This window comes from Eumetopias jubatus, unplaced genomic scaffold (genome assembly GCF_037043125.1).
Source record: "Eumetopias jubatus isolate StellerSeaLion01/CBP00866 unplaced genomic scaffold, mEumJub1_p1.0 scaffold_8, whole genome shotgun sequence".
Lineage (NCBI taxonomy): Eukaryota > Metazoa > Chordata > Mammalia > Carnivora > Otariidae > Eumetopias > Eumetopias jubatus.
In genome coordinates, this window is record NW_028274814.1 from 142,343,618 (window position 1) to 142,365,645 (window position 22,028).

The 22,028-nt window shown below is 57.0% G+C and overlaps 3 protein-coding genes across 11 annotated transcripts; 1 reads left to right on the plus strand and 2 right to left on the minus strand.

Annotated features, from left to right (window-relative positions):
• Positions 1–1,512: 1,512 nt before the first annotated feature.
• On the minus strand, positions 1,513–6,174 carry LMF2 (lipase maturation factor 2). The gene is made up of 14 exons (XM_028115661.1): positions 6,050–6,174; positions 5,278–5,531; positions 5,111–5,139; positions 4,743–4,960; positions 4,489–4,667; positions 3,898–4,039; positions 3,625–3,759; positions 3,449–3,554; positions 3,279–3,375; positions 3,026–3,208; positions 2,773–2,941; positions 2,511–2,622; positions 2,341–2,437; positions 1,513–2,249 (listed from the first exon to the last, which is right to left on the minus strand). The coding sequence occupies exons 1-14, from the start codon at positions 6,141–6,143 to the stop codon at positions 1,950–1,952; spliced, it is 2,115 nt and encodes a 704-aa protein (XP_027971462.1). The 5' UTR covers positions 6,144–6,174; the 3' UTR covers positions 1,513–1,949.
• Positions 6,175–6,300: 126 nt separating this feature from the next.
• On the plus strand, positions 6,301–19,248 carry NCAPH2 (non-SMC condensin II complex subunit H2). 9 transcript variants are annotated; one of them, XM_028115553.2, is made up of 20 exons: positions 6,301–6,549; positions 11,580–11,681; positions 14,225–14,280; positions 14,391–14,475; positions 14,553–14,621; positions 14,736–14,815; positions 14,908–15,041; positions 15,300–15,362; positions 15,824–15,951; positions 16,876–16,938; positions 17,250–17,316; positions 17,520–17,627; positions 17,708–17,773; positions 17,918–17,988; positions 18,068–18,158; positions 18,248–18,319; positions 18,434–18,489; positions 18,570–18,671; positions 18,765–18,914; positions 18,980–19,248. In XM_028115553.2, exons 1-20 carry the CDS (start codon positions 6,301–6,303, stop codon positions 19,118–19,120), a joined length of 1,953 nt encoding a protein of 650 aa, XP_027971354.2. In that variant the 3' UTR covers positions 19,121–19,248. The 9 variants fall into 9 exon arrangements, with proteins under 9 accessions (XP_027971354.2, XP_027971357.2, XP_027971355.2 ...); XM_028115556.2 differs by having other exon boundaries at positions 18,437–18,489; XM_028115554.2 differs by having other exon boundaries at positions 18,251–18,319.
• A 141-nt stretch (positions 19,249–19,389) lies between these two features.
• SCO2 (synthesis of cytochrome C oxidase 2) lies at positions 19,390–21,369 on the minus strand. Its single transcript, XM_028115559.2, has 2 exons — positions 20,903–21,369; positions 19,390–20,232 (listed from the first exon to the last, which is right to left on the minus strand). Exon 2 carries the CDS (start codon positions 20,217–20,219, stop codon positions 19,419–19,421), a length of 801 nt encoding a protein of 266 aa, XP_027971360.1. The 5' UTR covers positions 20,220–20,232; positions 20,903–21,369; the 3' UTR covers positions 19,390–19,418.
• Between the last annotated feature and the right edge of the window lie 659 nt (positions 21,370–22,028).

Consider the following 22,028-nt stretch of genomic DNA (forward strand, 5'->3'; position numbering starts at 1 on the left):
GAAGCATAAAAAAATCAATGAGAAACAGGTTCATTATTCAACAAATAGTACTGAAAATTTTGGCTACTTGGGAAAAAAACTGTTCTTGTGTTTCACAATATGATCAAATTCATTTCAGATGGATTAAAAAGGAAGATGTAAACAAGAAAACTTTAACAATCTAGAAGAAATTATGGATGAAATAGCCATTTAGTCACTTGATGAGGATGGACTGTACAAGCATAAAAATTACAAGATTCAACTTCAAATACAGTATAAATTCAGTTCTACAGAACAAAACCAACATTGGTATGCATGACTCCTTACCATGAGTGTGCGTATGTGTGTGTTTAAAGTGGGAGAAATAGAACTCGTTTTGCTTTCTTATTTTGCTATGTTTTTCAAAAAATATTCTCTGCAGTGAACATATTACTTTGATAATCATAAAGGAGTATGTTTTCAGATGCAAAAAAAAAGCCTAAAGAAAAAGAACACGGTTTTGAGTTTTAAATACACAACTGTCTTTTTTTTTTTAAGATTTTATTTATTTGACAGAGAGAGACACCGCGAGAGAGGGAACACAAGCAGGGGGAGCGGGAGAGGGAGAAGCAGGCTTCCCGCGGAGCAGGGAGCCCGATGTGGGGCTCGATCCCAGGACCCCGGGATCATGACCCGAGCCGAAGGCAGACGCTTAACGACTGAGCCACCCAGGCGCCCCTAAATACGCAACTGTCTTAAACCAAAAGTCAACTTACAGATGGTTCAATCTACGTGTGAGAGCACATCTGAAGGCACCCGAAAGCTCATGTCACAGGTCTGTGTAAGCCAGGTGCGGCCGTGCACACAGACTGAGCTCGGAGTTCTGTTTGAATTGGTGAAGGCGGGGGTTCAATGACGTCGGGGGAGGAGCCGAGAACACTGGGGTGGACTGGGGGTCCGTGGGATCAGAGCGTGAGAGGGGGCCGGGGAGGCGGTACAAGTTCTCACAGAGGGCAGGGACCTCCCAACCGACCACAGAACCCCAACAGAAACCTGAGTTGTGCCCTCAGTGCCCGCTGCCACTCCTGGGTGGTCAGATAAGGTTCTTCCTCCTCCACCCTTGCCCCAGGGCCTCCTCCTTCCTCTCTCCGCCCACACCCCCGTAGCACACTCATGTGGTACCTGGCCTACCCAAGGGAGGTCCAGTGCCCTGGCCCTTCCGTCATTGCCCGAGATGAGGAAGCAGGGGCAGGAAAGGAAGGGGCCGGGTTCTGGTGAATTCTCAGGCCCTCAGGTGATTCTAGGCCCCACGTTCTACTGCTGGCCACCTCACAGCCTTGATGTGTGGTGCTGACAGGTCGGCCCGGCTGTGCTGGACCACGCCCTTACGTCTATTTTATAGGGGTAAGGTTGAGGAGGGGAGAATGAAGGCATCCCAGAAGCCAGGTCACCTATCAGCGGGACAGCATCCACGCCGCGTCCCCTGCCAGAGGCAGGGAAGGCCCACTGTCCTCAGGCCTGCAAAGTGGGAAGGAGGAGACATCAGAGACGAGATCAAGCACAGAGGCACCTTTATTGGTTCCTAGGTCCCAGGATCTTGCCTCCCCCTCCCTCGCTTCCTCAGCAGGTCCGCCTCACCCCCTCTTGTGCAGGGGCGAGGGTTGGGGCATCAGACTTGGCTCCTTACAGAGGGAAAGGGCTTCCCACAGCCCTGTTTGCAAAGTCCTGGGAAAGACCCAGAGCTGGGTCATATGCCTGCCCTGTGGATCAAGGCCAGGGGGTATGCTGGGGAGGGACATGGTTGGCGTGTGTCTTGGGGTGAGTGGGCCCTCCAAGCAGCAGGAGGGCCAAAGCCTGCCCTAGAGGACAGCACCCCAACCTGCATCTGTCGTGGCAGTCGGCTAAGGCACGCTGGCTGGATTGTGTCCTGCCTCAGAGGCCAGAAATGTGTGGGCACCTGATCCTCTTTGGACTTGGGGCTGACAATGCAGCTACTTTTTCCTCCTGGGAGTATGGGAACTGCTGCTGCAGTTGTCAGGGGCTGGGGCGGGCTGTTTGCTGGCAGCTCCAGAGTCCTTCTTGGGGGCTGGCTTGTGCTTCTCCTTGGCCAGAGGAGAGGAGTTGGGGGAATGGGGCCCCAGCAGGGCCTGCATGACCCTAATGGCCCCCACTGCAGCGAGGAGCCCCCAGAGCAAGGTGGAAGCCTCCAGGGGAGACAGCTGTTTCCGTATCCAGCGGAGGGCCTGGGCCAGGCTGTTGCCAGAGCTGAGGGCTCGGGGCGGGCTCCTGTCCTGTGGGTGCAGGATTGAGGGAGGTCCACAAGGACCACCCCTGTGGGGGAGGGTCACCCCTGCCACTTCCCCCTCCCTAACACCTTCCCACCTGGAGGCCAAACTGTCTGAGCAGCATGTCCAGCGTTGGGTCCCCCAAGGACACTGGCGGGAAGAATTCTTCCACCCACTGGCGTCGCCACCACTGGCTGCAACAAGGCAGGGTGTTCAGGGGGCGCCTGAGCCCAGACCCCAGCACCCCACCTGGCACCCTGGCCTTACCTCTGCTCCCCAGGATGTGAGAACCAGTACTTGTAGCGCTGGGCCCGCACGTAGGTGGGCGGCTGCTTGTGGAAGGGGTACCTAGCCACATCGTTCTGGATGAGGCGGATCACTGCAAGGGAGTGGGGCTCAGCACAGCCAGTGCTCCCTCAGCCCCAGCCTCCCCTTCCCACACGCCCTGTTTCCCCTAGATCCTATCCTTCCCTCAGACCCTCCCACTGTCCCATCAGCCACCCCCCTCCAAATCCCCACCGGGCCTCACCAGGGTCCTTGCCCTGCAGCAGGCGCAGGACCAGGCTCGTGAACCAGGGGCTGTGAGAGTGTGGGCCCAGGGCTGCGAACCACATCTGCCAATCGAGGCGGGGCTGGTGGGGCACCACGACAGGGGGCGGCCGACTCACATTCCCGGGCTTGTACATGAACTCGATCTCCTGCCCGGCAGAGCACGTCAGCACTACCCGCTGGACCGGAGGAGCCCCTCCCCACTTCCCTGCGTGGCCCACAGGAATGTCTACCGTCCAGTGTTGCCCATCATAGCTGCCCTCCAGCACCACTTCGGGCCGCCCGCCCAGACCGGTCATCCGGCGGAAGAGGCCGTAGGAGTTAGCCAGCTGCAGGTGCTCTACGGCACCAAAGAGGCGGTGTGCCCCGGTCCAGAGATGCCCATGGCTCGAGGGCTCGATATAGGAGTATGGCACCTGGAGGCAGGTGGGCAGAAGCTCAGTGCTGTCCCTCCAGCCCCCACCCTCCTCCCCAAGTGCTACCCACCAGGCTGATCACAAACAAGGCCACCGTGGCAGTGCCAAAGATGAACAGCTGGACTGCAGTGCAGAGCTTCCTCAGCCACCCTCGCACCTGGGTCCACCTGGGGGGCGGGGGACCCAAGTGCTGTCAGGCCTGCCCTGCACAGCTCTACCCCACCCCCTTGGACCACATACCTCCAGAGGGCATTCAGCAGTTCCCAGGTGAGGGAGGCAACCCCCAGCCACATGGTGGGCAGGGTCACCATCTTTAGCCACTGGGTAAACTGGTGGAAGGTAAAGGCTGCAGAAAAACAGGGGTGTGAGGAGGGGTGGTCCAGCCTCTGTCCTCTGGCCCCCCAGCTGGCACTCACTGGTTCTGGAGTGGACAGCATGCTGCTCCCAGTCAACTTCCAGGCCGAAGCAGTGCACGGTGCCGTAGGCCAGCAACCCATAGACGGTAAATTCCAACAGCAGAGACAGCAGAGACAGCAGAGCCCTGGGCCAGGCTGCCAAGCACGAGAGTCACAGGTTGGCTGGGGCGGAACTAGAGCAGGGCTTACTTTGGGGGTGTTGGAGGGAAGGAAACTTGCTAGTGGGCCATTGGGCTGACCATACTTGGCTATCTGGGACAAGCTGACACTCACAAGAGGGTGTCTTTTTGCAGTGGCTGTTGCCAGACTCAGCAGTCAGGTGCCCATCATCCAGAAGAGCAGTGGTGAGCACCAGAGTGAGCAGGTTGAAGAAGTTATAGTTGCCAGTGATGATAATCAGGACTTGCAACAAAACCTAGAGGAGAGCCTGCACTGAGAGCTCCTGAGGTCCACCGCCTTCCTGGCCCTTCCGAACCTTCTTCCAAGCCCCTCTGCACCCCATGCCTGGGTCTCTCCTACAGGCATCCCATCCCCTTCTCATCACCCCCTGGCCTGTTATGCTCCCACTCCAACTGTCCTCTACCCCTGCTCCCACTGTCCATGGCTCCCTATCGCCTGGAGCAAACTGAAACTCGGCATGTCTCGTGCAGCCCTTCCCCACCTGCCTCGCTAACCTGACTGACATCTTCCAGTGAGGCCGCAGCCCTGCCCTACAGGCTTGCCTTCACCTCCTGAGTCAACTCATGCCTCCGCTCATGAGGCCTTCCTGACTGCCTGCAGCAGCCCCTCCAACCTAATAGGACCCACTGGGCAGTGCTGAAAATGCCATGTCCTATCTTCCTGATGGCTGAGGTCCCTACCCACCTGGGAGTAGAAAGCCGCCAAACGCAGGCGGCGAACAGGGGCAAAGAACAGAGGGGGCACTGCAATCTCGATGAGGAACGTGGCCACCACGGAGAGTTTCTGCAGCCAGACCGGCAGGTGGTGGGCGAACCAGGAGGCAGGTGTGGGCAGGCACTGTGTTTCGTAGTGGTAGGTGAGGGCTGCAAATGGTAAGTGGGGGGTCAGTGTGAGGCAGAACCCCCAATGCTGCCCCACATTCAGGATGGGACCCTCACCAGTAAGCCCCCACCAGGCGGGGCAACGGCTGGTCAGCTTGACCACACCCGAGGCAAACATGAGGCGAAACAGCAGCCAGCGCACGAGCCAGAAGGGGATGCCTTCGTGGGGCGAGGCCCCTACCAGCCTGCCCTGGGGGGCCTGCTTATGGTGGGGGGGCTGCCTCAGGGGGGCCACCAGCACCGCCAGGAAGCCAGTCTCCAGCAGCAGGGAATCCCTATGGGGAGAAGGAAGAGCACAAGGGGCCCTCCCCATCAAGGCTGTTCCCCCCGAGGGTCCTCCCTGGAGAGGCAAACATATTCCGCCCTGGCCCTCCTCTCCCCTCCCCCCCCCCCCCCCCGCACCCCGTCACCCAGAAGTCACTCACCACTGGAAATAAAGAAACACCTGGCCCACCTGCAGGGAGAAGGGTTGTCAGGGAGCAGGGGGTGTGTGTCTGTGGAGGCAGGCAGGGCAGAGACAGGGGCGAGGTGCAGGGTGGACAGGTGACATGGGTCTCAGTGCTGTGGGGGGGAGCAGGCAGCCCCCACTTGCCTGGCAGGCCGACAGGTAGGCAGCCCAGAGCAGCAGGTAGACGAAGAGGTTGCGCAGCCTGCGCATAAGCAGCGCGCCCAGGGCTAGCAGGGCGCCCAGCAGACTCAGCAGCTCCAGGCCCTGCGAGGTGTCCAGCCCCAGTTGCGGAGCCTCCCACAGCAGCGTCGGGGTCTCCCACAGCTGCTGCCAGCGCCCCTTGCCCTGTGGCCTCAGCGTCCTCCGTGCAGGCAGGATGCCCTCGGCACCATACAGGCCTGTGGGAGGGCACGTCAGGGCCCTGGACACTGCCCTCCAAGGCTAGACTTCCCCCACCAGGCAGGGCCTGGCCCACCTCCTGAGGTCTAGACTTGCAGGACCTGCAGACTCTGGCCAAGCAGGTGCGAACCCGCCGATCCCCAGCCCCTTCGGGACCAGACCCCAGGAGGCCTACCAGACTCCCCAGGTCAGGGCCTCCCACCCAGCGGAGCTGAGGTCCCCCCCCTTTCCATTCACTGTCTTTTCTCCCACCTGCCCTGCCAGGTCTGGGCCCACCCCGCTCAGGATTCTCCCCCGGCCCCAGGTCAGATCCCGGAACCTACGGGAAACGGGCCACAGCACGCCCCCCTTCCTCCCCAAGCCCCCGCCGCTCGCAGGACGCGAACCGAAGCCGCTACTCCGGGCTCCGAGGCCTGGTCCTCACTCCACTCCCGCCCCCCACACCCGGCGGAGGGTCCGGGGACGTGCGCGAACAGAGGGCGCGGGCTAGGGGGCGTCCCTCTCTCGGCGCCCTCACCCGGGATCTGCATGTAGAGGGACGCGAAGGCGAACGTGAAGACCGCGGCCACGCCCTGAAGGAAAAGCTGCCGCGGGACCTCGGAGCCCGCCATGTCCGCTACGCGGCGGGCTGCAGACGCGCTCGCTGGGACGCCCGGCCCCGCCCCGCCCCGCCCGGCCCCGCCCCGCATGGCCCCGCCCCACCCCGCCTCCAGCGCGGCGCGTGGCGCCGGGGTGCTTCCTCGCCGGCTGTGGCCGCGTGCGTCATAGATGTGCGCGCGGCGTCGCGTGCTACGTCCTTTCCCTGGGCGGGAACAGCAAAATGGCGCCAGAACTAGTGGCGGGCTGAAGACGCTGGCTCCCCTCGAAGACGGCCCTGCGGTCCCCGGGCCGCCCCGGCCCCTCCCGGACATGGAGGACGTGGAGGCGCGCTTCGCCCATCTGCTGCAGCCCATCCGCGACCTCACTAAGAACTGGGAGGTGGACGTGGCGGCCCAGCTGGGCGAGTATCTAGAGGAGGTGAGTGCGGCCCCGGGGGAGTGGCGCGGGGTGGGCGGGCGGGGCCGCGAGGCGGGGCGGCGGGCCGGGGGCTGCTGGGCGGCGGCGCCCCGCCTCCTCGTCTGTGTCTGTCCGCGTTCTGGCCGAACTCGTTCTCAGGCTCGGTTTTTTTTTTTTTTTTCCCTGTTCCACTTCGGCTTCTTGAAATTATCTCTTATTAAAGTAACCTGGAGTTGTCATCACAGGTCGCTACCGGTTAGTGAGCCGTGAAATGGATTTAGTGGGTGGTGACTAGCACTTTTCTCTAGTGTAGCAGAATAGACTAGAGTTTGTATGCATGTTTGGGTATTTGAGAGAGCTGGATCACGGGTGAAGAGGGATTTTTTTACCTTGGATTTTCAAACCAGTTTCGGGCTACTGTCCTGTTCCCCCTCGTCAGCATTTAGTCTTTCTTCATACTTGAGAGCCTTGTCTAGGCTTTGTAATGAGCTGTTTGCTCCATTTGTGCACTTCGCTTTCACTCCGCAGCCCATCTGGACTGCTCTCATGTTTATCAGCAGTGACGTGCATCCTGCCAAATCCAAGGGACGCTAGAAATGTGACCTTATTCAGCCCAGCAGCATTTGTTGGGCTGACCACTCCCTCTTTTTGGAACAGGTTTACTTGCTCTGATTTTTTCCTCGTGTCATTTGCTTACTCTTTCTCTGCTGTCCAGTCTGTGTGTTGAGCTCCTCTGGGCAGGTCCTGGGCCATCTTCTATATCTCTCCTAGACAGTCGCACGTATTTCCATGATTTTAAGTGTTACATGTATGAGGATAATTCTCAGATTTATAACTCCATCCCAGATCTTTTCTCTGAATTTATTTTCTGTGTCCAGCTAGTCACTTTTGACATTCTACTTAGATGTTCTGTGCAAGCATCTCAGATTTAATACATTAAAACAGAGCTTTTGGGGCGCCTGGGTGGCTCAGTCCATTAAGCGTCTGCCTTCAGCTCAGGTCATGATCTCAGGGTCCTGGGATTGAGCCCCGCATTGGGCTCCTGCTCAGTGGAGAGTCTGCTTCTCCCTCTCTCTCTGCCTCCCTCTCCCTGCTTGTGCTCTTTCTCTAATAAATAAATAAAATCTTAAGAAAAAAAGTGGAGCTCTTGCCTAAATCCCAGTCTTCCTGATCTTGGTAAATAGCACTACTGATCAATGAAAAGTGAGAGAGAGCTAAGAGCTGCTTTAGTGAAACCCCATGCTTCACACCCAGTTCACCCATGAATTCTGTTACACCACCAGAATTTAACTTGAATTCATCTGTTCTTTACCTCAGATTCGTGTAAAACTTTCCTTCCTAAGCTCCTTAAAGCTATTTTTGCCCCATCCAATTCATACTCTATCCAGTAGCAAGTGTGACTCAGCTGCAGTGGTGCCCCGTTTTAAACCCCTCGGGGGCTTCCTACCGCACTCAGCATAGAGTAGAAACCTTTTCTGAGTCTGGCCTTGCTGACTGTTTTAGCCTCATCTTGGGCTCCTCTCCACCTGTTCTTTTGAGCCAATCGACCTACAACTCTGGAACTCATTCTTTTTTTTTTTTTTTTTGATAAGGAAATTTACTTATTTTATTGTTACTATTATTATTATTTTTAAAATAAACTCCACACCCAGCCTGGGGCTTGAATTCAGAACCCTGAGATCAAGAGTCGTATGCTCTACTGACTGAGCCAGCCAGGTGCCCCTGGAGCTCATTCTTGACCGAGGGTCTTTATGTTTTCTGCCCCCACTGGGGAATATTCTTTGTCCAGTTCTTTTTATAACTAATCCCCTCATCCTTTATGTCTCAGTTTAAATGTCAGCTCACCACACTGTCTAAAATAGTTCTCTTATAGTAAATTACTTGCTTTAGAATGTTTATCACAATCTATTCTTTAACTTGTTCACTTGTTTGTGGTCTTTCCCTTCTAGAATGTAAATTATGCTAGGGCAGGGACCATGTGTATACTCTGTTCCCTTTGCATAATAGAATGCCTGGCACATAGTATGCATAGATTAAGTGTTTGTTGAATGAATACTTGATCTGTTGAGCTCCTCTGTTTGGACATGTAGACTGCTGAGAAAATTCAGAGAATTGTGCTGGGTGGGGCTACTATGGGTTCAGGTTTCCACAGTGAGCAGGGTGCTTGGTGATGCCTGGTAAATCTACTTCCTAGCTTGGTCAGCTCCCTTCCGGCTTGCTTGCTTGCTTGCTTCCTTCCTTTCTAAAGATTTTATTTAATTAAAAAAAGTTTTTTCTTTTTTGAGAGAGCCTGTAGGGAGGAGGGGCAGGGGGGAAAGCAAGAGAGAATCTCAAGCAGACTCCATACTCAGTGTGGAGCCCGACGAATGGTTCGATCTTATGACCCTGAGTTTATGACCTGAGCTGATGCTTAACCAGCTGAGCCACCCTGGCGATCCAAAGGCTTTTTAAAATTTTTTTATTTTTAAGTAATCTCTATACCCAGAGTGGGGCTTGAATTTACAGCCCTGAAATGAAGAGTTGCATGCTCTACTAACTGAGCCAGCAGGCCACTCCTCCCTTCATGCTTCTTTTGCTCTTCCAGACCTTCTCTACTCTTTGAAGTCCTGATTTCCCTGCTTCTGGTTTTGTCTTTGTCTTCCTTTTCATTTCCCATGCAGCTACCAGAAAGCTTTTTTTTGTTTTTTTTGTTTTTTAACTCAACACATTGTATCATGTTGCTATTCTCTTTCATCCCTTGGTTTGTTCGTTGTTGTTGAGTGTCTGTTGTAGTCAAGAATCGCGTTAAACCCTGAGAAAATAGTGGCAAGGAAACAGTAGTCCCTGCTTCCCCCTTGTGGGAGGATGGATCCTAAGGAAGTAACCACGCAGAGTTGTTGGAACAGGTATTAGTTCTACAGAGAGGGTAAGAGATGGGCTCAGAGTCCTAGCTAATAAGTGGCAGAGCAGAGACCAGCCACCTCACTGTGTCTTTGTGTAAAAACAAACTGACAAGAGATTCAGAAGAAAAGTTGAGGACTCCAAGAAGAGTTTACCTGGGGGACCTAACTTTGGGTGAAAGGAGTTGGCTAGTCAAGTGAGCTGAAGAATGTTCCAAGGTTCTGAGGTGGGAAAGTGCTTGGCTCCATGGGGGACCTGGAGAGGGAGTCCCTTGTGACCGCTATACAGCGAGTACGGGAGGGTGGGCAACTGGAGAGGGAAGCTGGTTAGCATGTGAGGCTCTCTTGAGGATTTGGGTTTCTTTCGTAAGAGTGGCAGAAAGCCATTAGGGTTCTGAGTGGAGTGATGTAATCTGCCTTGTGTCTTCAGAGAAGCACCTGCTTGTGAAGAGGAGGCTGGGGGGGAGTGAAGGGCGGGAAGAACCCAGTTAGTGTCAAGGTCTAGGCAAGAGGTGGGGCTGGCTGAGCAAGAATGGTGGTCAGTGTGGAGAGGAGCAGACAGGTTAGCATGGAGCATGGAAATGGCAGGGAACATGGCATGGACTGAATGGGGAAAGTGAGAGAAGACAGGAGGGAGCTAAGACTTGCAGGTTTGTGGACGGGTGGTTGGGGGGATATCTAGGGTTCAGTGTGGACCTGTCCGGTATGAATTTTGGTTAAGACATCCAAATGGTGTTTGAAGAAGGCAGTTGGACATATGGGTTTTAGGCTTAGACAGGAGGTCCAACCTGGAGCATGCATTTAGGAGTCGTTTGAAGGCAGGTGGAGTGTGAGGTCCTACCAGTGGGTGAGCCAGCCTAGGCTGAGAAGAAAGGGCCACCTCTGCAGCTCAGGGCCTGGGTGACTCAGCTGCCCTCTCCTTCATACCCTGTCCTTTCAGGGAAAGCCCTTCACTTACTTCCGGAATGCTCTGCGCTCTCGCAGACTGTCATGCTCCTCCACTGACCTGAAAAACTTCCTCTGTCCTTCAGGAGTTAATAGAGTTGGCCTCTTGGTGGTGTCCACCCAGACCGCCCCTTCTTTTGGCCCCCAGAGTGCCTAATGTCTAACCTTGCTCCGCAACACACCCTGTGCTTTGGACATGTTTGCATAATACTAATTTTCCTAAATAGTTGAATCCCGGGTCTGCTAACTGCCTTTGTGGGAGTGGTTGCTCTTCCTAACCCTAACCCTTCGTCTGCCTGGGGAGTGTCTGTCTTTCAGGCTTAGCCCTGATGCCAGCATTTTGTTTGTTCATCAGACATTTATTGGACACCAGCTTCAGGCCCTGAGGTAGAGGCTGGAATTGGCCCTAACAAGGCAGTGAGAAGCCCCAGGCATGTGGGCCACACTGCAGGAGCGTTCACACCAGGACATCTGAGAGCGGGCATTCTGGGCAGATGGAAAGCAAAGGCAAAGAGCTTGAAAAAACATGTTGGGGCTTCAGAGTGCTGTTTGCTGAGATTCGTGCAGGAGAGGGGGCAGGTTGTGGGGACCCCCTGGGTTAAGTCTGGAGATAAAAAGCTTGGGGACATTTAGCTGTCTTGGGGTGGCTCTAAGCACAGTCCTGCAGTGCAGGAGAGCACAGTGCTGTAGATGGGTTTGGGAATTGTTGGCATATGGTCTGTGGACCACTGACACTTGAGGTGATAGGAGCTGGGGCTCAGGGGAATCTTGGGGGGGGGGTCCGGGCTTGCAGAGGAAGGAGGAAGACTCATTTGGAAGTATTTCCTTAGTTTCTGCTCAAAGGGTTTAGACCTCAGCGATCTGTGTCTGTCCTCCCCACTGCTGAGGTTCCTGTTTCCTCCTCTCAGGGTGAGGGGTCTTCCTGCCTGATGCTATCCAAGTTGGCCTTGACTTGGATGGGCTCAGGGGAGCGCCTCCAGAAGGGAACCGCTATGCAGCTCTAGCTGTTTGTGGCCGATAGACTCTAGGGGCCTCCTTTTCCAGAACACTGCGTCTACCCTCCAAAAATTAAAAAACAAACAAAAAAAACCAGAGCCCCGGGCAGTGTCAGTGCTCGAGGGGTGCCTTGTGATGAGCAGGCACTGCAGGCTGGGTGCTGGGTGGGCTCTGTGGGGAGAAGTGTACGCAGATTTGGGCTTCCCAATGCCCTGGTGTTGTGTCTTGCAGCTGGACCAGATCTGCATTTCTTTTGACGAGGGGAAAACCACAATGAACTTCATTGAGGCAGCGCTGTTGATCCAGGGGTCTGCCTGTGTCTACAGTAAGAAGGTGGGCATCACCTGGCTGGTGGTCTAATGGGACTGAGGTTCACTCTCCTGGGGCAGGTGTCAGGCTCACCCCTGTCTGTTCCCTGCCTTGCCGGTGCCTCCTGTCTCCCCTCTTCCTCACCACCTTGTAACACAGCTTGAATTTATAATGGAACAATTATAATTGAAGAACCAACTTGGATTTATAATTGCAGGGCCTGCTGCTAATGCTAAACATCCAACAGTGTACAGGAGAGCCCCACGCAACAAAGAATTATCCAGTCTAAAATGTCAGTAGTCCCAAAGCCCAGAAACCGTGTTGGTAGAGTAAAAGGAAAAGCAGAATGAAGGGAACATCTTGAGGAATAACCGATATTTAGGAAGTGCCCACCAGAAGGAAAAGTCAGAGAAAGGCAAATAAAAAAAATGTTCAGAAGTCAGAGATGTAGAGACTTTTAAAGGGGAAGAAAAAAAGACCAAAATTGTTGAATTTAGTGAATTGACCCACACAGGAAAGGTTTTCAGGCGTCTAGTGGGTCTGTAATTAGAAAGTCACCAGGGGTTTTAGTGAGAGGAGAGTGAGACTGTGGGGTGGGGAGAGGCAAGGAGGCACCACATGACCCCTTGTAGGACAGGTTATAGGGAGGGGACAAAGATGGGCAGTAAGTAAAGCAGCTGTAATCCATCTCATGCCCAGCTAGCCCCTGCCTGGCCTAGTGAGATCAGAACCGGACAGTGGGCAGGTATCAGGATTTCTTAAAACATCTTAGTGACAGCCGGGATTGAACACCACAGAGCTGAAGGGTGAAAGGGCAGGTGGGGCGGCAGGTGAAGCAAGATCCCGGTAGAAATAGTTGAGGAGTGGGTCAGGGCCGTGGGTTGCTGGGCCTCATCTCAGGAGTCTGGAGGGAGAAGTCAGTATTGATGTAGAGAAGTTGGACACAGGGATTTGGAGAGTTCCTGCCTGGGACCCCAATTTTCATAACGGAGAATAAAAGTCAGTTGCTGAGAATCAGCTTCTGGGTAGGAAATTTGGAGAGTGAAATTTGGTGCAAGTTCAGAATACTCCTGAGGGGAAGGCAAAACAGGACTGAGAGCACGGGCAGTCTGATGGAGACTCCGTGCATCTTGCTCTTTGTGTGTTTCCTCCAGCCTTGCTTGCCATCCCCTAGTGGGGGAGCAAGGAAAAGTGGGTGACAGCGCTGGTCCAGAATTGGCAGTTTAGAGGACGGGAGAAAGAGAAAAGGTGCACAGGAGGTGAGCCTTTGGAAGTGTATAATGGGGTCCCAACTAGGGCAGGGTGAGCGGTCTACGTTCAGGCCTAACTTGCATAGGACACAATGGACTTACCTCTGGGCAGCAGAAGTCATTAAGACAGTTTAAGATCTTGTTGGTTTTTGTCCTAGATAATCCCATTAAATCAGATTTCTATGTTCTGCATTTGTCCTAAGAAGGAATGCTTGCAGCTAACCTCGCACGAGATGTGAGGTGACAGATAGATGCGTGGGTGTCTGGTAAAGCAGGTGCAAAGACATGTTAGAATAAAGTCTGGAAGCTGTGGGGCATCAGTGTCCAGCAGGACTTTCTGAAATGATGCAGTTGTTCTGTAATCTGGGCTGTCAAAGATGGTAAGTACTAGTTATATGTGGCCACCAAACCCTTGAAATGTGGCTAGTGTGACAGAGAAGTTTTGAGTTTTACTAACTTTGTTAACTTAAATTTAAATTGGTAAAGCCACATGTAGCTAGTGGTTGTGGATTAGGTCATGCAGCCTGAGATTCACGCATCCATGGGTGCAAATCCTGGACCTACCCCTGATCCAGGTGACTTTTTCTCTCTGTTTATTCTCCTATGAAATGGGAACAGCAGTGATAACTACTTCAGACAGACCAGATGGGATGAAGCATGAACACAGTCCTGTATGTTTGGCAGATGCTTAAAAAAGTTAATGTTTATTAATCCTGATAAACGGGGCCCATTCCGTTGTGCTCACCACTGTGTCCAGTGTCTAGCGCCAAGCCCCATATATAAAAGAAGTGCAATAAACATCTGTTGTGTGGAAAAAAAAAAAAAGGCAGGACCAAGAAGAGAGAGTTGTATGTGCTCTTGGGCGCCGTTACTCCAGAAGGAATGGCCCAGAGGTGGCCCATGTGCACACCCTGCTGGTCAGCCTCTCAGAAATCCTGAGCCTCACCATAATGGTGGGGTCCCGGAGGTGGGGCACTGGTGGCCCACACCTGCGGGAGGGAAAGGAGCGAGCTATGGGTTCTGGGCGGGAGCAGCACGGAGATGGGCCAGTGGGCCGCACACAGGCTGGTGTGCAGGGCCTGCAGGCAAGCAGCACTGTCTGGGGACAGAGGAAGAGGAGAGGACCCCAGCTGATGAGACATGAGTCTTTCTGGCAGCTACATCGGCAGAACTTGTGCTGGAAGTGTTGGAGAGGACAGTGGGCTTCTCCACGTACGGGTTTGTCTCTTTGTGCACAGCGAGGGCTCTGGGGAGGGCCATAGAGCATCTGGGGCAGACTTTTCTTTCCACTCCTCACTGTCTGCTTCTGGTCACCAGGTGGAATACCTCTACTCACTGGTCTACCAGGCTCTTGATTTCATCTCTGGCAAGAAGTGAGTACTGGTCTGAGCCAGGAGGTGGAGGCCTGTGTGTCTGCCCTGCCTGCAGCTTGGGGGGCAGCCCTGGCAGCCTCCCAGACATCCATGTGTTGGTTCTCTCTCAGGCGGGCCAAGCAGCTCTCCTCAGTGCGGGAAAATGGGGCCAATGGGGACACCAGCTCCACAGCTCCCCAGGAGGTGGAGGACCAGGTGAGATTTCTTGGGTGCGTGGCCACTGCCCACTGTGCATGTGCCAGGCGCTGCTCCTGAGCTCTGTCTCCCCACAGTTCCTGTCGCTGGATGACCTCCCTGACTCCCGTGCTAATGTGGACCTGAGGAACGACCTGCCCCCCCGTGTGAGTGCCCCTCTGTCTGTAGGGGCTGCGTTTAGCTGAAGGGGGTGTTGGAAGGTGTCATCCCACCTGGGGCCCGCAGGACCTGTGGCTCACCCACTCTTGGCCTCCATGCAGGAGGTCCTCATCGTCCCTCTTCTGCCCATGGCCCTTGTGGCCCCTGATGAGATGGAGAAGAATGCCAGCCCCCTGTACAGGTACCGGCCTGAGCCTGGCTGAGGGGAGTCAGATGAGGGGAGAGGGCTGCTTGGGAAGGATCTCTGCAGTGGCTGTGTTTTTGCCCGCATAGCTGTCAGGGGGAGGTCCTGGCCAGCCGGAAGGATTTTAGGATGAATACGTGTACCCCCCACCCCAGAGGAGCCTTCATGTTGGAGCCAGTGGGCATCTCCCCCATGGAGACACTGATGCCAAGGAACCAGAAGGGTGAGGGCTTGGATATGGGGAGCTTAGGAAGGAAGGGTCCCCTGTGCCTGCCAGAATGCCAGTTCTGGCACCCCTTCCCCAGGCACCTGCACTGAAGATGGGTCTTCACTTTCCCTTTGCTCCCTCTTTGCCCATTGCTGGCTCAACCCAGGGTGCCTGTGTCCTGTGCCAGATCTCGACTCTCCCTGCCCAGCCCCTGGGAGGGGCCCCTTGGGGGAGGGGGAGGGCTGACCCTGTCCAATCTCTTGTCTTTCCCAGAGCCTGAGAGGGCTGAGGAGCAGCCAATGGAAGTCCCTGTGGTCAGCGTCTCCCAGGAGCCAGGTGAGAAGAGAGGACGTGGTGGACTTGCAGGGTGCAGGTGGGGGTGGAGGTCGGGGGATGGGGCTCTGCGCGGGGCTGTGCTCAGCTACCCCACGGATGAGGTGTGGGGAGCAAGGAAGCCTGGCTTCTTTGTGCCCAGGCCTCGGCCTCCCTCCCCACCTTGGCCCGCCGTGCTGTCTTGGTCTCATGACTGCCCTCTGACCATTCTTGGGCCTGTGAGGGTTGGACCTACTGCTCCTCTCTGGACAAGCACGGATGGTAGCATTTCAGGAGGAAAACTGCTAAAAAGGAAAAGGTGCCAAAAAAACAGCGTGGCATGATGAGAAGAGTGTGAAATGCCCTGCTACTTTCTCTGGGTCTGATGAATGAGGCTGAGTGAAGGAAGGGCCTCAAAGGTTCTCCTGGGTGTTGGTCAAGGGCAGCCTCCCACCTGCTGTCTGGTTTCTTACTCCCCTGCTCAGGTGCCTCTCCAGAAGGCCCAATGCCTGGAGGTGGTGGTGAGGATGATGCAGAGGGGGCAGCAGAGCTCCCTGAAGCCACAGCCCCCGAGGGCCCTCAGGAACCCCAGGAACCCAGGAGCCCGCAGCAGGTGGGACCCTGACTGAGGCCTGCAAAGCTCGAGCTGTCAGCCGGGCAAGCTTCCCCACCCGTACATGGGCTTTGCCCCCAGGCCTGTAGGTCTCTGCTCCTTCCCTCTGGTCCTTGCACACCAGGGTTGTGGGTGCACCCTCCAGATAGCCTTGGACCTGGCTTTGCACCCAGCCCTTTAGGGCAGTGCCTATCACGTCTTTCCTCTTTCTGAGCAGAACAGCTGCAGCTCCTCAGAACGGAGCTGGGGTTCAAGGGTCTGAGCCCTGTGGTGTTGGCTACCACCTAGGATGGCAGCTGGTTTCCAAAGCTGACTCTTCTGAGGTCAGGCTGGCCGGAGGGGGTGGGACTTTGGAAACTTTGGCTGCTTCCCTCCACCCTCAAGGGTCAGCTTTGTGTTTCAGCCTGGAGCCGAGAAATCTTTTTATTAAACTCTGATGCACATAGGAAAAATGTTATCATTTGTTAATTTTGATTGGTAGATGCATGACGTTTATATTATTATTATTATTTGGTATATTTTAAAGAAAAAAAAAAGCACCCCATGACCACTAGTTTACTAGTTTGTATGTTCTCCTAAAATTTTTCCTAGTTTTTGTTTGCCCTCAGAGGGTCCCTGAGGGGTTCTTGACATCTGACCCCAGAGCACAGCTGCTGGGCTGCCTGTGCCTTGGGTGGCGGGGGAGGAGAGAGGGATCCTGGGGTTGTTTCTTTTTTTTTTTTTAAAGATTTTATTTGTTTCTATGAGAGAGAGAGAGAGAGCACATGAGAGGGGGGAGGGTCAGAGGGAGAAGCAGACTCCCTGCCGAGCAGGGAGCCCAATGCGGGACTCGATCCCGGGACTCCAGGATCATGACCTGAGCTGAAGGCAGTCGCTTAACCAACTGAGCCACCCAGGTGCCCCCTTGGGGCTGTTTCTTTGCAGGGCGCTGCCCAGCCTAGTCGGTGCGTGCTACGGGAGCGAGAGGAGCCAGCGCCCCTGATGAAGGTGAGGGGCAGTGGGGCTAAGACCCACTGCCAGAGCCCCACTGCCCACCCCTCACTCCTGCTAGCATTCAGAGCCTTGGATGCCTGGGCTCCTAACCTGAGGCCCTTTGTGCTGGCTTTCTTTTGCAAGGAATCTTCTTTCTCCAGAAATTAAGTCACCTCTTCTGCTGCTCTGGGGCACCTCCCTCCCTGGTGTGTCACCCTTGGTCCTGGATCCTCTGGCAGTCACTGCACTCAGTGTCTGGGCTTTTGAGGGAGGGTGCACATCCCCCGCTCCCCCCGCCACAGTGTCTGCTTGTGCTCTCTGCTCAGGAGACTCCGGACCCCTGGCAGAGCCTGGACCCCTTTGACTCCCTGGATTCTAAGCCCTTCAAGAAAGGTAATTGGGTGGAGGGTCACCTTCACTTGGGCATCTGTGGATGGGTTCTCTGGAGCACTGGTGGTTGATGAGGGTGGGCTCCATACCGGTTAGGAGCCTGGTGGGGCTGTGCTCCCTTGTGCAGTTGCTCCTGGAGTGTGTGGGTGCCATAACCTGCCCCAGGGCCCGAAGTTGTGCTCGGAGACATAGTCGTTTGCCCCCAGGTAGGCCGTACTCTGTGCCCCCCTGCGTGGAGGAGGTTCCAGGACAGAAGCGCAAGAGGAAGGGCGCCACCAAGCTGCAGGACTTCCACCAGTGGTACCTGGCTGCCTGTGAGTGGTGGTGGGGCTGGGCCAGGGCAGGAGGGTCCAGGTACAGCCTACAGGGACTTGGCTTGGTTCCTGCTGACCAGATTCTCTTGAAGATGCTGACCATGCTGACAGCAGGAGGCCCCGGCGAAAGGGCCCGTCCTTTGCAGGTGAGGTCATCTCTTGAGGGACAGTGGTGCTGTGCCATATTCTGTCTGCCTCCCCTTGACCTGGGGGGTGCCCAAGGCTCTAGGTGGACTGGGGGTGCCCTGTGCAGGACACGGGAGCCCCTCTCACAAGGCTTTCATATGCAGACATGGAGGTCCTGTACTGGAAGCATGTGAAGGAGCAACTGGAGACTCTCCGGAAGCTGCAGAGGCGGGAGGTAAGTACTGGCCACCGTCTGGACCCCACACGGCCCCTAGTGGGGACAGCAGTGCCCCTCATAGATGCCGTCTGCACAGATGGCCGAGCGGTGGCTGCCGAGGCCTGAGGAGGGGCTGTGGCCTGTGGAGGACCAGCTGGAGGACTCCCTGGAGGATCTGGGGACAGCAGGTAGGAGCCTACTGGGACGGGCCAGGGTGGGGGCTTCAGCATCCGCTGCCAGCAGACCTGCTTCCTGCTGGGTCTTCTCTGTCTACCAGCAGATGACTTCCTAGAGCCTGAGGAGTATGCAGAGCCTCAGGAGGCAAAGCCTGGGGAAGCTGCAGACCTGGGTAGGTCTGAGAGGGGGCTGCTGGCCAGGGGGCCACTAGGGGCCTCCGAGGACAGGGGAGGGAGGAAAGGGTGTGGCCCGTGGCCACAGCAGCTCATAGTTGCCCCTTTTCCAGAAGCAGAGGCCATGCCAGTGTCCCTGAGCTATGAGGAGCTGGTCCGAAGGAATGTGGTAAGTCTGAGTTAGAGCAGGTGGGCTGCTGGGCGAGGGACCCCTGCAGAGAAGGTGGCAGCTCCCTGGTCCTCCCCTAGGAGCTCTTCATCGCCACCTCTCAGAAGTTCGTCCAGGAGACAGAGCTGAGCCAGCGCATCAGAGACTGGGAGGACACTATCCAGCCCCTGCTCCAAGAGCAGGTGAGGGGTCGGGCCAAGCTCTGGCTGAGAAGGAGGGACTCCCCTGCTGCCTGCCTTGATTTTGCCCCAGGATCTTGCCCCTCCTCCTTGCAGGAACAGCATGTGCCCTTTGACATCCATACTTACGGGGACCAGGTAGTCTCAAGGTTCAGCCAGCTCAACCAGTGGTGTCCCTTTGCGGAGCTAGTTGCTGGCCAACCTGCCTTCGAGGTGTGTCGTTCCATGCTGGCGTCCCTGCAGCTGGTGAGTGGCCTGGGGAGCCTGGGAGGGAAGTGGTCCCCGACTCTGCTGACACCTCCTCCCTACAGGCCAACGACTACACCGTGGAGATCACCCAGCAGCCGGGGCTGGAGGCGGCCGTGGACACCATGTCCCTGAGACTACTCACGCACCAGCGGGCCCACAAGCGCTTCCAGACCTATGCTGCCCCCTCCATGGCCCAGCCCTGATTTGGGGAGCACTGAGGCTGAGGGGTGGGCTCTGGAGGTCCATCCCTCATGGGTGCTGGGCATGCATCTGCTCACTCTACCCTTGTTTCCTGGCTGGCCCAGCCCAATAAAATGGTGTTGCCATCCCACCTAACCCTTAAAAAAATTAAACTCCTGCTCTGTGCAGAGAAAGGGCTGCCTATGCCCTACGCCCTCGGCGAGTGACCAGGTCCTGAGCCCTCTCCTGCCTTGGCCTTCTGGGGCTGCTGGGACAGAGGACAGGCACACAGTTTGATCACACCCTCTTTAATGACTTGATTCAGCGCAGGACGCTGCGGAAGGCAGCCATGTGGCACCTCACGCTGTCCGCAATCTGCTGTGCTGATTTGGCCCGGCCGTAGTAGTCTGTGAAGAGGCCATCAGGGCTGAGCAGGTAGATGGCGATGGAGTGATCCACAATGTAATCCTGGTCCTCATCCTTAGGGCCAGCGCTGTAGTATACGCGGTAGCTGCGGCTCACCTGGGCTACCTGCTCAGCAGAACCGGTCAGGCCCAGCAACCGTGGGTGGAAGTCCTGCACGTAGCGGGCCATGGCTGCGACAGTGTCCCGTTCGGGGTCCACAGTAATGAAGATAGGCTGCACTGGGGGCAGGCCAGGCTCAGCCTCCAGCTTCTGTACCACCTGCACCAGCTTCTCCAGCTCATCCGGGCAGATGTCGGGGCAGTGAGTGAATCCAAAGTACATCAGGACCCAGTGACCCCGGAAGTCAGCTTTGCAGCGAGCCCGTCCCCGGTGGTCCAGCAGGCTGAAGTCACCCTGGCCCACGGCTGCCTGGCGCAGGGCCTCTGTCCGCTGTTGCTGCCGCCGCTGCTCCTTCTCAGCCCTTGCAGCCAGCCAGGCCCCGCCCAGCCCAGCCCCAAACAAAGCAGTGATCAATAGCCTGGTCCGAAACCCAGGGCCCTGGGGCTGGCTCTGACGGCTTGCCTCTCCAGGGCCCTGCCTTGACATGAGCCGGTACCTCACGTGTAGGGCCTCACCTCCTGGGGTCCAAAGGAGAGCTGGGGGCTTGAGAGGAGAGAGCCTATGCCAAGCCTTGGGTGTCCAAACCAGCAGCAGCATTGCCCTAATGCTCCTGGAAGAGAGCACAGGTGTCAGGGGCCTGTAGAGGCCTCAGCCTCCTGGGTCAACCCCCATGGCTCTGGGGAGACTGGACACCATCCAAAGGACCAAGCCCCTACTCAGGCTCACCACAACTGCTCCCTTAGTGCTCTGCAGAGCACAGAAGTGCTTCACCGATGGAAGCTCAGCTCCAGCTTAGGTGTCCCCCCAACGCCCACGCCTGTTAGCATGTCCTCCCACCCTGGCCCTCGGTCCTGCGCCTGCAACTCTGTGTGGCCTGGGAAGCACTCCTGCACCTCACCATCTTAGCTGACGGAAAGCATTCCAAGTGCATGCCTTGCCTGAGTTCCTGAGCATGTGTATCTGTTTGCAATAAACCATTTTTGGAGGCGGGGGAGTCTGGTTTCACCCCCCCAAGGATGGACTCCTCCGGCCCTTCTGCGGCCTGCCCACCCCGCGCTCAGCGGCAACCCTGTGCGCCCACACCATTTCGCCCACAGGGCGCCCCTTCTATGTCGAGCTTTCCTGGTGCTCTCACCCCGGGAGAGAAGCGAGGTCTCGACGGGCATAAACCCACCCTCTTCACATCCGGGATTCCGACACCGAATTCGGTGTCCTCCCTGCCTTTCTCGCAGGAGCCCCAGGAAAGTTTGCCAGGTGGAAGTCCCAGGACTCGCCCTCACCTGTTCGGCTGCTGAGAAGACCCTCCCGGGGATTCCTACACGTCTGGTCTCCGCCACGGCCGGGGGCTTGCGCTCGGGGCTCGATGACCTTCGGCACGTCCCAAAGCCTCTCCACGCCAGCTTCCTCCTTTACATACGCCCTCTAAGCTGTGCCCGGGATATGCCTGGCAAGCGAAGGCGGCCTGTGGATACTTCCTGGGCCCCTCTCTCCTGGGAGCCCCCACTTCCAGGGCGCCCTCCGGGACCCGCAGCGCTCTGCCCAGCGGTAAGGTCAGAAGGCGGGGCACCGGCGGGGGCCACGCACCGGGCACGACCCAGGCTCTCTGGGACCCGGCGTCGGTATCGCGAGTTAGGGGACAGCCCCGCTCTCTGCGAGCTAGCCGCAGCGGCGGGCTCAACCACGACACACGGTCGGGGTCGCCAGGGTTCTGCGCTACCGGCGCGCTCGACACCAGCGCGCATGCGTCAAGGGCGTCGCGCAGGCGCAGGGGCATGCGCATGCAGGCGTGAGGCGCCCCTCTTCTCCCCGCCCCCTGCCCCCACGCGCGTGCGCAAAAGTTGTCCGTCGCCACCTGAGGCTAAGTGCGGGGCGAGGCGCGGCTTCCTCTCTGGCCCCGCCCCTCCCTGCTCCCTTGGGCGGCCGCCGCACCTCCCTCGGAAGCCTCGGTGCTCGCTCCCTCTCAGCCTTCCGCCGACCGCCCGCGCGCCAGGCGCGGACCCCGCTTCGCGCCCTCCGGCCTTACTGCTGTGTGTCGGTCCGCGGGCACGACGTCTCCTAAAGGCCACCGGGCGCGAGGAGGGGCGGGGATCGGCGCTCGCCGCGGCGCAGCCTCGAGCCCACCGCCGCCGGGGCCGGCCCCCCGATTCGGCTCCGCGGAGCCGGCCCGAGGCGCCGCGGTGGGGGACAAGGGGGTCCCGGGGGGAGGGCGGGAGGGCCTGGGGCCCGCGGATGAGGATCCGGGGCTCAGGAAGGAGAGTGGCCAGGGCCAGGGCTCGGGGAAGGAAAAGAGATAGGAACTCAGAGAAGGGAAGCGGCCGGGTTTGGTGGGGAGGGACGGAGGGCTCCCGGCGCCCACTGTCCACGGGCGCGTGGAACTCCTCTTGCTCCCGGGCGCGAGGGTCCCGG

Coding starts and splice junctions, on each gene's coding strand:
- LMF2 (XM_028115661.1), bottom strand. CDS start 6,143: ATGGCGGGCTCCGAGGTCCCGCGGCAGCTTTTCCTTCAGGGCGTGGCC. Junction 4,961..5,110: donor GTGTTTCTTTATTTCCAGTG/GTGAGTGACTTC, acceptor TTCTCCCCATAG/GGATTCCCTGCTGCTGGAGA. Junction 2,250..2,340: donor TCAGACAGTTTGGCCTCCAG/GTGGGAAGGTGT, acceptor CTGCACCCACAG/GACAGGAGCCCGCCCCGAGC.
- NCAPH2 (XM_028115553.2), top strand. CDS start 6,301: ATGTGCGCGCGGCGTCGCGTGCTACGTCCTTTCCCTGGGCGGGAACAG. Junction 14,281..14,390: donor GATTTCATCTCTGGCAAGAA/GTGAGTACTGGT, acceptor GTTCTCTCTCAG/GCGGGCCAAGCAGCTCTCCT. Junction 18,490..18,569: donor AGCTGGTCCGAAGGAATGTG/GTAAGTCTGAGT, acceptor GTCCTCCCCTAG/GAGCTCTTCATCGCCACCTC.
- SCO2 (XM_028115559.2), bottom strand. CDS start 20,219: ATGCTGCTGCTGGTTTGGACACCCAAGGCTTGGCATAGGCTCTCTCCT.